Raw genomic sequence first — 16,443 nt, forward strand, 5'->3', positions numbered from 1 at the left:
TTAGGTTAGCACGTGGCGTAGATCGTCACGAAATGTCTTTTCGGGTTTCCGTGAGGTGTAACGAGATGAAACTTAATGACTACTGATTATGTCAAAGAAGCATCAACCAACAGGCTGGGTATCTACATTTCCAAGTGATTTATTTCCTGCCCAATTCCCTGCAATTGCCGAAATATTCGATTCCTGGGCTCACAAGTGCATTAATATTATAAAAGATTGTAAATGCAATATAAGATTAAGTCCAGCTATACGTTTCACGGAAACAATAAGGTGATTTTATCTAGAAACTTAAAATAGCTTCTATATTCCCAGCTTCTTTGAAGCGCGCAGTTACGTTGTTTCACACTCTTACGCAATTCAAACTATTACAAAAAATTAAATATTAAATTACTCAGGTAATAATAACAAATAACAAATAATTTGCCTGCAAATAATTTTAAAGCTAAATATTCGATGATACGATGTATAAAAAGCCACTTGATTTAGTGCATAATTCCAAAAAATTGTCTGTTAACTTGGTTCCCCTCCCCCCTCCGACTACCCTCTGTCGAAAAACAGTCGTTTGCAACTTCTCTTTCTAAAGTTGTCAAAATAATTTCTCCTGTCTGAGGTAAATGAAGTGAAGGTTTTCAGGAGCGCATTAAGCAAGTGTGATGAAAAGCAATTAATCATAAGAATACTTCCAAGAAACTTTGTTCTCTACCTGGGCAATGACAGTGTCAGCTAGAAAATGTATCTATTTATTGTATTTGTTAGTGCAATTATCCAGCCATTTTAATTAACTGAAGTGGCAGTGATATCGATTAACGAATAGAGCGGTTTTCATTTGAGTGTCGAATGTAATTAGACAATTACTTTGGTTTTGGTTTTGGTTTTACTACAGTTTGAGATTGGCTGAATAGTCTAATTGGTAAGTAATTGGTTTGGTTTTGGTTTTACGACACTCAACTGAAAACCGCTCTATAAAAGATACCTTAAAATAGGCACGAAGTAAAAGTCAATTCTAAGGGACACTACTAGAGCGGTTTTTAACTGAGTGTCGTAAAATCAAAACCAAAGTAATCGCTCTAGCCAATCACAACGGACACAGAAAATGTAGTGGACCAATCAGAACTCGGAGTTATTACATGTAGCTGACGGGAAGCGCGGGAAAACGAGTGCGAGCGAGGCACGACTGGTTTTGGTTTTACTTCTGATTGGATGAAAAAGTGGCGCGAGTTTTTTAAGCCAATCGTATGGCGTAGTAAGTTCAAAATCAATCAGTTTTCGACGCTCAAAAGAAAAACGCTTTTTCAGGGCGATTTTGTTAGATTTTTAGTTGATACAGTGCTAAAATTTTTAACTGAGTGCATTCCCTCGTGAAAGAAATGCTCTAAGAACATCAAGATGGAGATACTAACTGAATTATTAAAGGAAGAGTAAATGGTTATTAGTATTTTGCAATTTTTCTAACACACGACGACAGAATTTGACAAAATGATTTGCCAGACATTTTCAATTTGACAACACAACCCACTGCATGCGTAACCCATTGTATCACTCCTTTTAGAGGGTCTCAATGGCCGTAAAACGGGCCAAAACGTTAGCCGTTAGGTGTAAAAGTTAGAAAATTTGTAACTGTTAACGGTAAACCAATTTTAGCCACGAAAGTGAGTCTCAAGGTCTCTTGTTAAGACTTTTTGTAGCCTTGTCTTGTGGTTCGGTAGTACATGGAAAAGACGGGAGACTTGTACCTTGTTCACACCAACATGTTAAACTTGTTTTAAAGTGGTTTAGCTAAACAAGGTTAAAAATTAGTTGCTCGTACCGTGCTTACCCAACAACTTAGCAAGGTAAAAGCCTGTTTGATTAAAACATATTAGCAACGTGGTTTGAAAATTACTGCAAAGCACAATTGACAAATTGGAGAAACATAAACCTGATTTAGTTAAACTAGTTTAGTTGATGTGAATGATAATAAACTGTTCCATCTCGAAATGGTCCTAAGCGTTAAATATGTTTTAAAATAACCAAAATAAATTTTTAACTTTTTAAAACGATGCAAATTATTTTTTTTAACCTTTTAAATCAATTGTAATTAATTTCTAAGAATTCTGTTAACCATAAAGTATATATATTAACAGTTAGCTGTGAAGAAGCCAACTTTTAGCCTTAAAAACCCGTAAGATCCTCCTTGTATAACTTCAGTACTCTCGCGTACTAATGTTTAACCAAACTTGCCCATTATATTTAGGTTTCCATGAGTGAAAATATGTAACTAAGTTTGAATTTGAATATCATTCCCATGATAGTACCCCTAAATTAAATCGTGTTTCACCTGCGAAATCCTTTCATAAAATTGTTTCTTGACAAAGTTCCAAGTTGTAGTCAAGTTCTGCCTGAGATAAAAGTGTTGTTATTTGTATTTTTCCATCAGTAGTTATGTCTTTTCCACTGCTTGTGTTATCAATAATTGAAGCTGGACGACTAGTCACATCGTGTTCCAATGAATTTTCAAACATTACGCTAAACATGTCCATAGAACTAGCGTACCATCCTCCCTTTACAAGCTTCTCTTGTTGAACAACTACTTCAAGATCGTCAAAGCTCAAAGCCGGTGTTACTATGGTTACAGAACCAAGCTTGTTTTCCTCTGACGTATCCACGATTTCGCTAGACTGCGAAGAAGGGCTCTGTCTATTGGAATCGCTTTCATAACCCGATGATTCATTCAACGAATCAGTGCAGTGCAACTGGGCAGCGGCTGACCATGCGCGAAACATTGCCGACTTCATTAAAGTTGACGTACCACTTCGGTTTAGCATTTCCATGGAAACGCTACGCTGTAACACGTGGTCGCAGTGCGCAGCCCGCGCAAAGAAAGCAGCTTCGGTGGGAAAGCTGTAAATCGTTCGTGAAGCTCTCTCGTAATTCGTTGATTTTTTCGTCAATTTATCAGTCTCGTTCAGAAGCATAACCTTTTCTTGACATAGTTCTGTTTTTGTCGGCATCAGCCACGGCACTAGAAACAGAAGACATACCCCACATGTCATGACAGCTCCAGAAAGGTAAAATGCTATGTCGTATTTTCCGAACACATCGAAGATGAAGCCTGTGGAAAATGAAATTGAAATCTGTGATCATTACTTCATTCCTTATAACAATACAACAACGCATTGTCAATGTGAAATCTGACTCTCAAACAAAGCAAATCATCGACTACCGCAAACATTAAAAGACGCCAGTGGGGCGGAAAGAGGAGAGACCGAGGGAACGAGGTTAAGATATCCGCTAGCCTTCTTATGACTTGTCTCGCGCTCTTCCCCAACGAAAGGTTGCGTGACGAGCCCAAAGAAGGGAAAATATTCGCTTGATCAGATTTTTCTGAGCTTCCATGATGATTGACGTTGCGTGAAAAACCTTCCGAGAGATTTAACTATTTGCGTATCAAAACTACACGTCGATAGAGAAGTCTGCAACCAAAAGTTTCCACTTTTTATTAGGATGTCACTAAACAGAAACACTTTCTATAAACAACCTACTCAGACTACTCATATAAAATCTAACAGCGCGAGACGCGAGTCCACGGATAGAGATGGTTCTGATCTCCTGGTAAGAAGCTCCTGACATCATTCAAATTATACCAACCTGCCACAGGTGGCCCCAGGACATTTCCAATGGCCGCTGCGAAACAAAGATTTCCAAAGGCACGCCCTACGAGCTTCTCCCCGACAATGTAAAGAGTTCCCATCCCAAACATGACAGCTAAGCATCCATCGAAAAGTCCAAACACAACAACATACACAACTAAAGACAAATAACTCCGAGCTAGAGGAAACAGTGTCGCGTTGACAGCCAAAACAAGACCAATGATTTGAACAGATGCAACTCTGTCTATTCGTGGACTATTTCCAAGCCTTCCGAACGCTATTCGGGCAGCTGTTTGCGTGAAGGCCTGGTAACCAATGAGTAAAGCACTTTTGGAGCTGGGTATACCAATGTCGTTTGCTATGCTTATCTGTTGAAACATAAGAGATACTCTTTAGTTCCCACAAATTAAAACCAGGGAGGGAAATTTTATTTTAGAATACTCTCTCCTCTTGCAGCGAAGATAATCACTAGTGGTATTAGACTAAATGATAACACGTTATTTTTAACAAGAGGTAACATGGAATAAATTTACCAAATTATTTGAATTGTAGCTGATGTAACCAGTCCAACTGATCCAACTCTAGTCTTTGCCCCGAGGGATTATTTTCGGCTTCTCGCTTCATAAAAAGCAACATTGCAACAACGTTGCACGCTTCTCAAACTCACCATATACTGTAAACAAAGCAAGTCATGACCGTGACGGTGTCTGGAAATCTGATCTTAATTAACATAGATTTTTACGATTATATTTCTCCGTTCTCTCCTCAGATTTAGTTTCGATTGAGAAGATATATCAAACACTCAAGACAATGTTTGACCACATTGCCACACACCTCGAAGTTTGTCAAAAATACTCCGATGCGCGACGTATTTTCAACTCTCTTCGCAGTGTTTGGAAAACAAACTGAACATACTTACCAAAAAGACGAAAGGTATAAAATTGCCAAACGCGATGAAACTCAAGGAAATGGCCCACACCGCAAAGGCCTTATTTTTCCAAGGATTTAAACTGAGAAATTCCAACAAACGTAATTTAATCTTGTAAAGAATGCCAATATCTAAACTTCTACGTCTGTCCTTCTTTTGCAGCTGAACACGTTGTTCCTGCTTATCCTCAAGTCTGCTGTAGCTCAAACTCGAAACACACATTAACAATGACATTCCAGCGAGAATTCGCATCGTTATCCTCCAATCATAATGAGCAATAAGTTGATTGATGGCCCACGTCATCGGCGGAACACCCAATCCAGCTCCAGCGATGGCAATTCCGTAAGCCAATGATAAATAGTTTCTGAAATGCGACGGTAAAATTACTAGAGAGGCGAAGTAACAGAAACTCGTCCCAGCTCCCCAGAGGAGCCCATAGGTAATGTACAACAGAGTAAAATTGGTGACGAATGACGTAGTTAGAAGACCCACAAATGACAGAATGCCTCCAAGGCACGTGACTACCCGGCATCCTAATTGCTCGCAGAGGACCGTGGTTAAGGGGCCCATGAAAAACATAACACCGAACGCCAGCGAGCCCACCCATGCTAGAAATAATAACAATAATAAATCATAATTAAATAAAGCTGCCCGTGATTGCATCTCAAAAAGAACAAAAATCCTTCCCGGCTTCATTATTTATGGCTTTGACAGGAACTTATTAGAGTGACAGCCCGCCTTACGGCCAACTCGTTAATACGGCCACCTCGTTATCACGGCCACTTTATTCTGGCCCGATCAAAAGCTCAGTCGGTTATTTTCTTAATTGTAAAGAACCCCCTGAATATGGCCAGCCCATTCAGTACAGCCAGAATATTTTCTGGCTCGTTGTCGACCGGATCAACGGGGTTCCACCATAAATGGACTTTGTTCACCTCTATTTCGGTAAATACTGGGGAATGTTTTCTTCGCTATGAACTTTATGATACAGGAAATATTAAGACGGAAATGGATCGGAAAGGAGATCGACACGGAGAAGAAAATCGCCACAGCTTTCGGTTTTTACCTTTTCTGAATGAACAATGAGAAACTCTAACTATGTGAGCTCTTTCGGAACATTCGGTAGAAACCGTTAAGCTAATTATCAGCACTTGGTTCCTTTCCTATAGATATCGCATGCAATACTCAAACGTGCTCTGAAGTTGAAACATAATCAACGGATATTACACTGGTGTTGACCCACTGTGCGCTACAAATCCCATATTTTACTGATAGGTCAAAGGTAACCTGAATTAAAGCGCCAATAACTGGTAGGCACGTATATTTTATGTAAGCTGAAATTTACTCTTTCCCTCCAGGAGCAAGTCAAAGTTTTGGCTTATGCTATATATGGTTCTTCCTTTTGATTCTGTGGATAAAATCCTTCAGAAAGAGCCTTAGAGCATTCTTGTTACGCGTTAGTTCATAGGAGCTGTGCCTAGAAGGAGCATCTGAAAACTCTTCCGCAACTGCAATATTTATCATACTCTTTTATTTTCGACTTTGAAAAGTAACTTAAGTTGTACAGCAGAAAAAAAAAACACCCAAAAAGCGTGACCGAGTTCCATTAAATTCTTCTGATTGTACTATTCGGTCATCACGGAAAATCTACCTGTTCACTGACTAACTGGGGTAGGAAACAGGGTTACAATCCTAATTCTAGCGTTAGGCATTTTTAAAATAGAACTAAATTCGCATTTGAATTTCGAGTAAAGATGGCGTTTACTTTCGCTTATAACTGAGCCCACCGAGCTTTCGGCTCGATTTCGGCCGCTATCTCTACGTTCCTGCCCGAGAGGGCTCCTTTCCAGAATAGCGACTGGTAATCGAGCCTAGCCGAGTTGTAACAATACAAATGTGCAGTGCTCAGTGCATTACTAAACCCATAGGCTCTAAATTGTCTAAAAATCGCCACTCCACGATACCGCGGTTTAGAGTCTTGTAAACCATTTTTTGGAGGCTGTAAACCTCTTAAATCTCCTGTCATCCTTGCGGAAATGACGCGTGAACTTATTTTGCCTACTTGTATTGCTTATTCTGAGAGTACTTCAACTCATTTCAGACCCACCCAGAAACGCTACCTTCTAAGGTCATAGTAAGCTCAAGGTCATTGCAAGACAGATTCTTCCTTTCAATATCCTATGGTGGGTCTATTTTGGTCGTGGGAAAAATACACGCTAAAAAATGTTGGGCTACTTATCCTTTCTTCATTTCCTTCTGTCAACAGCTTTTTTTCACCTCCCAACGTGAATTATTACCGTGCGCGCGAAAAAAACCGTTTTGTCTGGCGCAGGAGAGAATAGAGAAGGGGTTCTGAATTAACACTGGCTTTTAATCCGCCATTTTGACCTGGGTGCTTATACAGACATTTTGAATTAAATTTTTGGAAAATTTTATTTATGAAATATTAGAAATCTGTTTACTTTGACACGCCGAAAATAATATTTCACCGATCAGTTTTTTTTACCATTTGTCTAAAAAATATCCTTTCTACATCTCGTTCTTGAGTAGAGAAACGAAACTGCATGCTACTTTATAAGCTCCTGCGCATAAACCCAAAAAAGTGTGGGAAGGAGGGAGTAGGTTGTCAATATAACATCGCATCATAATCTATACCCCATAGAAACTACTGAGAAAATAATCCACAGGGAACTTGTAATTAAAGAAAAAAGGAAAAAAAAAGGTTAGCGCTTGTTTATTAAAAAAAAAAAACTTGAGATCTAGTAATTTCTATAACGCCAGATGGAAACAAGCCCACTTTATATCGTGTGGTAAGCCTAACGTGAGCTTTTTACTTGCTATTAAAAACCCCAAGTTCAGTCCGAGTTTAAAGTCCAAGAGCATATCGATATTGGGCAAGCGCAATAACCGGTCGGTCTGTCAACGACTGACAAATGGCTCAAATAGCCAAAAAATGGCATTTGACCCAAAATATAACATTTTGCGATAGAAAAACAACAAAAGAGCAACCGGATTTTTCGAGTCCCAAACAAGCTGAAGGGACGAAAAAACTGGCCGCTTTTGGATTTTACGTGCTAAACGCATTTCTCATAGAGTATAAAAGACACGCGAGTGCATCACAAGAACCGCCTACAGCTTGGGTTACAAGCAAACAGGCTCCTATCTCTAGTGAATGCTGTTGCTTTTCACGATCTCCACGTTCACGAGATCAGCGCATGGCCGGAAATTCCTCTCGTGTCTCCCTCTCGCGCGCATCACGCTCTGTGCGAATCTAGCACCCAGGGTCGCTCCTCGAGGTTGGCGGGCTTGTCACGATCTGCCCTCTTTCGATTCTCCTGTAGATAGAAGGAGACTCTGCATGCAGGGTAATAACGATTTCAAAACGAAAGAACGCGTGACTAGCCAAATAGGTCACTGGTAGCTGCTCTAGCGCTCTGACATGACATCCTTTAGCTTGGAGATTTGAAAGGAAAAAGAGTTCATAACGACGAGTGATCGCGCTCTTAACATGTTCCGCAACTGAATCGAAATAGATCCATGGGCGGGTTTCCCTGGCTGTTCGCTACTTGTATTCTGGGATTATAAATACACCGTTCGTCAGCCGTTAATTAAGCGGCCTTTATGAAGATATTTTTGTATGCAACTGAGTCAAAATTAAGTGGCCGCTGCTGTTGCGGAGAAATGGCTATTGCAGAGAAGTTAAAATAACACTGAGCGAATTTTTCGAGTCTGTGCTCTTTCAAAAACAAGTGCTTGTTGTAGAGGCGCCCGTTAGTAGGGGTTCGACTGTATATGTTTCATTGACACGACCACTGGTCGTGTCAATGATTCAGCTTACGAAGAGGCTCTCCGTACGGTTAAAGCAAAAATAACTGGATGCAAACGAAAGCGTAGGAAATTGTGGGTAGCGGAGTAAACAGAGTCAACTGTTAAGTATGTTTGGGTTTGGGCATGATTTTCCCTTATGATACATGGCATTCAATTTGCCAGTAACGCGATTTCACTGCTTTACTGTCTGAAAACTCTCATGTAACACTATGCTAACGAGTATATAACTATAAATAACTGTTTATATTACAGTTAAGATCAGAGTGGACCACAATAGTTCACATGAGGGACTCTCTTTGTCGGGTATAGACAGCGAACTCGAGGAGAGAGATGAAGCAGGGGGAAATCCCCTTCTTTCACCTTAGCCCTGCCCCTATATTATCACCGAACCGGCCGCCCTCTCGTGGACCATATCAGATCTAATTTTTTTTTCTGTGGCAAGGAAAGGAAACAGTGCAGAAACATCAATCCCCGCCGCGTCTCTGTCATGTCCCGGGATCGAACCCGGGCAGTGCTGCGTGTCCTTTCCTAACGTAGCCTGTCCCGGGCGTTCGCGGTTAGTTGGGAGCACTTGAAGAACGGCAATTTTTCTCTCACTTTCCGTTGTAATTAACCTCTGCTCCCAAATCCCAAATCCCTAATCGAAGGCTTGGAAGAATATTTTTTAAAAAGTACTATATGACATTCTGGAGCATTAAAAGAAAATACCGGCAATTATTCGTCTTGTTCAATTATTCATGACCAAAACAAAACATCAACCGGAAGTTACTATTTAACAGTATATCCGGTTAACCGGACGTCAAGCGACTGCTCAGAAATCACGTCCTGCCTAAAATAAAATAAAAGCGTATCCGCTAGACTGGTTTGTAGTGAAGCCTGTTACCAGAATGAACCCACTGATATTAAGCACAATGTAATATTACATTACCGAGATAAATATGGCATATTATTTACTCTTCTTGAATTTTCAAAACAGACATGAAACCAATCGGAAACGAAGTTTGCGGTGTGTTGTTTTGAATTACATTTGTATTGAAGTGTAGTAATTCTCCAACAGAGATTTAAAATCCTACCGTCCCATCAACTGTCAACCAGAAATCTTTTTCCAAAGCGAATAACACAGCAATTAAGATTAAAAACAATTAATTACCTGTAGCCGATTCACTGCGATGAAATTCCCTCCCGAAGGCAATAAAGAAAATCCCCACAGAACTATGCACTCCAAAGATGATGAATTGCACGACGAAAGAAGACCCACAAACGAACCAAGATCTGTGCGAATCACAGCTGAAATCTTTGCAATAATTCGCCATTCTGTCCGTGGACCGCACACGATCTACCAAAGACTCTGTAGATAAACCCAGGCGCGCATGAATACTGGGTTTTCACTCTTGTGGTTGGAGCCCGGTTGGTAATTGATAAACCGGTTTCTCATGCAACTGATGATAGGTGAAAATCCTGTTCGTCAACTTTTTAAATCCAACCACGACGGGTACCCGCACGGAAGCGCGATCTGTCCTGTTATAAACCAAGCATAATAACCGTCGGTTAATTTCTAACGTAAAAAGGAAATCTGCACGGACGTGATCGCAAAAAGAAACTGTGTCAATTTCACATGACCTAGAGAGGAGTAGTGTTGTCAGCCGATACACTGCGCAGTATGTAGACCTAAGTAGGCCTGTATTTTCAAAACAGGATTCGCTTGTCAAGATTTTCCCGTGTTGATTCGACCTTAATCACGCGACGCCAGCCATATGGTTCTTCAAAAACACAACAACAACAACAACGATCTTGAATTTTTCAGGTTTTCTTTTTTTCACGGAATCTCAGATTTTACTTTTGAAATTCAGAGAGAAAGGACGAAATACAACACGGTACCACTTTGTGTACGGAACATTTTCAAAATAATTTGACCTTCAATAATGGATAACTGTACTATAATGTCATCAGTGGGGAGAGTTTTTCGTGACATTACCCCTGTAGTATTCTAACCGGAACTCAAGTTGGGGGGGTCTGGTAGTCTATGTTGGATTTAACCCCTCTAAGGACCCCTTATTTTGCGCCGGATGCGTTACCTTAGTATAAGTCTACTAGCGGTCTATCACGAATGCCGTTCTCTTATTGGCTAGGCACTCTGCATTTTTTCAATGCAACACAGCTCAGGCTGCCTTCACGAGCTTTCTTTTCTCTGTTCCCTCTGTTTCCAGTGTTCCCTTGTGCACTCTCTTTCTCCTCTCCAGCCCCTTTACTGCGTTGTACGGTCAATGCCGCACGAAAGAGGCCTATGCGGAGGAGAGACGCACGGCACTGATGGAAAACAAACCTGGATAAACCTGCAATTCTCCATTCCAGAACGCTTGCATTACGCGTGACTGGGGGATTGTACGACAATAAATGACAGAGAGAACAATGCTTGCGTGATTTGGCTTCAACTCAAATTTCCCATGAGGAAGAATTTATATTGACTGGAATTCTTGACTCCAGATAAAACATGACTTATTTGGAATAGTGAATTGCGTGGAATTTTGCCATAAAAATAAAACAGTGCGTTTCGAAGCTATTTCGCATACATCTGTCTTACTCATTAACTGTTTCAACATCAAATACAAGGTATCTCGCAATTTGTTTGCGATATTAATTTGTTTTCCCTTAATATCAATGAAATGGGCGCAAACAATATTTTAGAACGGACTGTTAAGGTAACGTCGAGAATGTCTCATCATCCAGGCTCTTGCCAGGAATGAATGAACTCATTTAAAGGCCTTGGGCCCGTTTCTCGAAGGTCCCGAAAAGTTTTCGCACCCGAGAAACCGTAGCGAAATCTCAAACCTTATGAACAGAGGCTCCCTTCATAAAAGAAGTTTCAGACGTATACACCTCTCGTTCTTTAAATACCGATTAAATAAAAATGGCTTTGCGGGCCCGTAAAGTTTCCGGGGCTTTCGAGAAACGAGCCCCGGCCTGGCTTCGAAATTAACGAAGTTAAAAATCGCACTGCCGCGAGATAAACAGATTAGGCGAATCATCGTTTCTTTAAAAATCACGAATCGTCTGGCTCGGCAGACTGCCAGTTTAGAGAATAGAACAGACTTTGCCGTGTGAAATGAAAAACATAGCTCATAATTATCAGTGATTAATAATTACGTTAACCAATCTTACCTGAAAATTTAAGTCCTTTTGCTATAATTTGAAAATGTCTAACTCTGTCTTCATATGTCAGCGAAGTACTGTAAGAGTCTGGAAGAATTATCACACTGTTGAGGCTATTAAAGCCTGCAAACACAGTTGGACAAAAACCACAATTTAGAAGACACGCCTGCAAAATCTGAATTACCGATTAGAAATTTGTCGTTCGCAGGGAAAAACCTCCGGCCTAATTCAAGTTAGCAAGACAATTCACACGAATATAATGTAGAAAGAAATTTAACCAAAGGAGACTGCGGATTGTAAGTAAGTTTATAAAGTTGAGTGATGAACCTCTGATAATCTCTCTTCTAAACTTAAAACCGCAGTCGCTACAGTACCAGTCAAACTACACAGCCACAATACAAACAAATTAAAAATAATTAGAAATCAAGCAAAAATACTATTTGATGTGTATTTTAAGGCCTCCTCGGTTACATGCGTAAACCAATCAGAGAAACCGTTACCGGGGTATTTCTAACCAACCAGGACCAGTCGCGGCTTGCAACAATCTGTAGGAAAAAAGTATGGTGGTTGTACATTTTACCACAATATACCATGCGAACCTTAAACAGGCCATAACTGGTACAGGGAAAGCCATATTTTTGCATTATTTGTCCCTGTACTCACGACATAGTGTATGCTAGATTTAAAGATGTTTAGAACTTTTCTGTACGTTTTTATGAGCGTTGTTTAAGTTTTCGTGCGCTTAGAGTTATGGGTAAATGTACCAACGGAAGATTGGCTTACCGCAACGTATTAGTAATTCATTTTCCCACGCATGGTCCAGCTGAAAGTTTTAGCCGGCTTCGCGCGTTTAGCTTTGATTCAGTGTTCACTGTGCTTCTTGTCTTTCAAATGAATTGCTCGTGTAATTACCTGTAATAGCATTTTCGTTTTTGATAATGACTGCCTTAAAAAAAGCATTTTAGCTGAGAAAATACACACTTAGAGATACAAAACAAGATCTTCCTTTTCTTCGAAGAAGTTTAATTTTTTTCTCTATTCTTCCGCACGTTCTCTCTGTTCGCAGTAACTTAGAAAGCCAAACAAACCTACGTATATCGTCTGATACGTGAAAATATCTAAATTGTTTGACGCTACTAGACGAAACGAACCTAAGCATTCCCACACGACTATCCAAAGCCAATAGAAAATGTTGAATAAAAAACTCGTGATAACGAAAGTCTTGAGACAAACCAAACCAAAACAACTTGATAAAAAATAGATCTCTCGTGAATACCAAAGCAAATTAAAGGTCAGTAACAGCTCCTAAGCACATCTTTCAATACCTACAATAAAAATTATTGCTCAGACTAAATAAATCGATCAAATGAGACTCCGCACACACCATGTGCGGGCTAAGCTAGACCTACCTTGAACGACTTCGAATCGTAAGACCAACATGATGGTCCCAAACCATCGCTTAACGCAACAATCAAGAAACAACTGAACTCTTTCAGAAATTACTTAGTAAGCCGATTCCGTTTCAGTTTAAGTTCGCCGTAACGTGTTTCAAGAGCGCAGGAGAGAACACGGTCTCTGAACGAACGTTTCAAAAAAATAATGTTGACGGCGTATACAGATCAAGCGCTACGGGTTATAACAATATGTTTAGAAGAGATTGGTTGTGTCTCTTTGCGCTGGTACTGTCAGGCTTGTCATTGCATGCAAGCGGCTGCTTTAAAACGTGCGTGCTACAAGGAGAGAATCTAGATGTCATAACGAACCACTAGTACTGCTGTGGCTATGAAGAACGTATTATTAAACCAATCATAGTTCTGCCTAGTTTTTCCTAGCCTAGAATTCATCCCCTCTTGAACCCGCATAACAGGCGCTCGAGCAAATAGGGAGCGAGTGTTAACCGTAGGGCAAGTGTTTTCGCTCTCTGGCACCGCCCCAACTCACTGCCTATTATTCCTTGCGCGCGTTCTACACAGGCTACCTTCCCTCCCGTCGCCGAAATACTGCCCTAGTCCACCACCCTTGATACAAAGTTGACGACAAATGAATTGGTTCTGCAATCAAAATATAGGAAACTAAAGAGAGACAATAATGGGCCGTCGACAAATTCACTTGTTCCTCGCTAACTTGATGTGGACGTTTAGGTAAGGAGAACGCCGGGAGGGGTGGGGCCGGGGGTTAACTTCATGAGGATACTTAGCCGAAGGGCGTGAGGGTAAGGCGAGTCCATTTTTGAAAGTTAGTGCGAGAAATTTTTGACGAAAAGCAGAATTATTCATTTTAAAAAGATTGTCTTTATGTTGAAAACTGGAGACAACAAAAGCAGAAAGTTTTTCCTTGCACGTGCGGTCGCATCGACTATTCTGCTTCTCTCTTCAAAAAATCAAAAACGTAAATAGGAATAAGTAGATACGTAGATGCTATATGTCTCAACAAAACAGGTAGGAGAGAGCTTCATCTGATTTATAACAAGTCTGTTGTTCATTTTAAAAGGAATAAATTATGTTGTGATCTTCTCATCTCAGTAATGTTAACTACAGCAAGTGGAATGGGGCAGCAAAATTCCAAGTGGATCGGACGTTTAGGAGCGGAGGAGGGAGGAGAGTCGAGGCGGCCAAGGGGAGAGGGGGTCCGTCGTAAACAAGCGGAGAACAAATGAACATGTCAACGGCCTGGGGGGCGGTACTCCCAGAAAAATTGGGTGGGGGTGTGCGGCCCGCTTCCCAAAACCCTTACCCTATTTATGACCAAAATCTGCGATATTCCCTGCCCTATTAATGACTTGACCAAAAATTCGAAACCCTATTTATGACCTGACTCTTAAATTAAAACCCTGTTTCAGACCTGCGTTATAATTAGTTGCCTAGTACAGACCAATGTCAAATTACCTTAAATATAATTTGTGAAGGGCTTTTGTTGATTTTCTTTTCGATAATGATGAAAAAGTGGCTTCTTCTTAAAAACATACCCATATCACGGCTAGAGTGCAAAAACCATACCCTATTTATGACCAAAATGGCCAAAATCAGCTTAAATTGATAACCTATTTATGACCAAAACAGCTGAAAAACCATACCCTTTGGGGCCGCACATACCTATATAGCCCATATAAGGGAGTACCCCCCCCCCCGGGGTCGACGGCCCCTGACAATTACAGGTTTCAAGGGCAAACGGATTTTCCACTGTTGTGTCATCCGTCAGCGTTTGTGAGAAACTTGAATGACAGTCACATTTCTCACGGCATTTTGTATACTGGATAATCAACATGGAAGCGACCTTCTCATTAAAATAACAATTTATATTACGTTTTCAAAATTCATGCTCTTATATTTCTCTGTTCATGATGCAGTGAGTACGAGAGTTGTCGGCTACGTTTTGAAGAGGGCAGGCTTTTAGACAGAAATAGGTCCTTTACACAGTTATACATCACACAGATAATTACTATCGTAAGTTGTAATACACCGAAAGGTACTATCAGTTGTCTAAGTCGCTGTCCGTAATTTTTGCAGTTGTCAACAAAAAGGACTCACCGGTGATGGCAAGACCGCGAAACTTTCCAAACGGCAAGCACTCAAGCGCTCCAAAATCTCGATGTTTTCGTGCCACTGTCATGCAATAAATTTTAACAGAGATCAACACAACAATTTCTCTAGGCGAAGTTCACAAAAGTAATGTTTTTCAAGGCAGAAGTACACTATGCAAAATTGCGTGAATAAACTCATTCGTTTGCTGCATTGTTTACATACATAATAAGCTTTTCACGCTCACACTTGACAGATTCGATGACAGATCTCCGGTTGTCATGAAAGCGAGTCGAACATGCAAGTCAAAATAAATTAATACACGATTTTTACAAAGAACCTACTATTACGTTTTTGTTGTAAATCGGGCTTGCAAAACGTCAACCTCTTTGTACTTCAGCGAGTAAATAATTTCTTCTTCTCCTCGCCAGAGTCCTTACACAAAAGGTATTGACCAAGATTTAAATTCTCCAAAGGAATTAAAGAACATATATCTAAAGAGCTAAGGGGAGCTTCTATGTTGATATTGAGTCTATAATAAGTGAAATGATTAGGGTGCAACATAGAGAACCGGCTGTACAGGTCGCGCTTTCCCATGGTTTGAATATCTATGTAAAACTTGAATTAACATACCAAGACAACCTTTAAACTTTTGTTAAGGTGTGAATGGTCAAAGTCTACTCCAAAGGCCAAGGCATATTGGTCAACGTTATCCCTAATCAGATCGCGAAAAGTACTTTAAAATTCACATATACATACGTTTTGATTTCAGCGGTAAAGATTCTCATTTTAAAGGGACCCAGTTAATGTCCTCAACATAGAATTTCTGCAAAATTACCGCGAGAAACGGCTTTCACTAAGATCCGTCTGCTAAGGTTTGCGTCAAAGTAAAATGGGGCACTTGACATTTTCGATTAACTAATCTAAATTATTTTTCGCAAAAATATCACACAGGGTATAAGGCATTTCTTTACCAGCAAAATGGGAGCGTTTTTGTCAATTGGAAGTTTTTCCCTTCATGTTTGGCGGACAAGTTCAGTGACTGTTCCACGAGAGCGAACTGAAAACGTAGAGCTTTAACAAGACCTCGCGAAATTTTATCGCATCTCATTTGTCAGATAAAACAGTATAAACTTTCGTGATCATTTATATTAACCTGTTCTGTCCACATTGGGGTATATTAGCCTCCTTGTTTGCAAGTGTATAAACCTTGCCTTCAGCTCGATCGTGGCTTTGTAAAAAAAAAAAAAACTTAATTGATATTTCCCCAATACAAACCTCACGCCAGTTCAATCACATCAGTGTCGCATTCCCCTTATGAGTTCAGAACAAATTTATGCCGACTGGTCAACTTGAATATTTTACGGCCATGACTACGGGCACAATTCGT

General features: G+C 40.2%; 1 protein-coding gene across 6 annotated transcripts; it reads right to left on the minus strand.

Annotated features, from left to right (window-relative positions):
• Positions 1–22: 22 nt before the first annotated feature.
• Positions 23–16,281, minus strand: LOC145463027 (monocarboxylate transporter 10-like). Of its 6 annotated transcripts, none has more exons than XM_081446730.1 (5): positions 16,210–16,281; positions 9,536–12,080; positions 4,549–5,165; positions 3,628–3,997; positions 23–3,091 (listed from the first exon to the last, which is right to left on the minus strand). In XM_081446730.1, the coding sequence occupies exons 2-5, from the start codon at positions 9,696–9,698 to the stop codon at positions 2,331–2,333; spliced, it is 1,911 nt and encodes a 636-aa protein (XP_081302856.1). In that variant the 5' UTR covers positions 9,699–12,080; positions 16,210–16,281; the 3' UTR covers positions 23–2,330. The 6 variants fall into 6 exon arrangements, with proteins under 6 accessions (XP_081302856.1, XP_081302854.1, XP_081302853.1 ...); XM_081446728.1 differs by lacking the exon at positions 16,210–16,281 and adding an exon at positions 15,063–15,258; XM_081446727.1 differs by lacking the exon at positions 16,210–16,281 and adding an exon at positions 14,576–14,663 and having other exon boundaries at positions 9,536–14,532.
• Positions 16,282–16,443: the final 162 nt, after the last annotated feature.

This window comes from Orbicella franksi, chromosome 12 (assembly GCF_964199315.1).
Source record: "Orbicella franksi chromosome 12, jaOrbFran1.1, whole genome shotgun sequence".
Taxonomy (NCBI): Eukaryota; Metazoa; Cnidaria; class Anthozoa; order Scleractinia; family Merulinidae; genus Orbicella; species Orbicella franksi.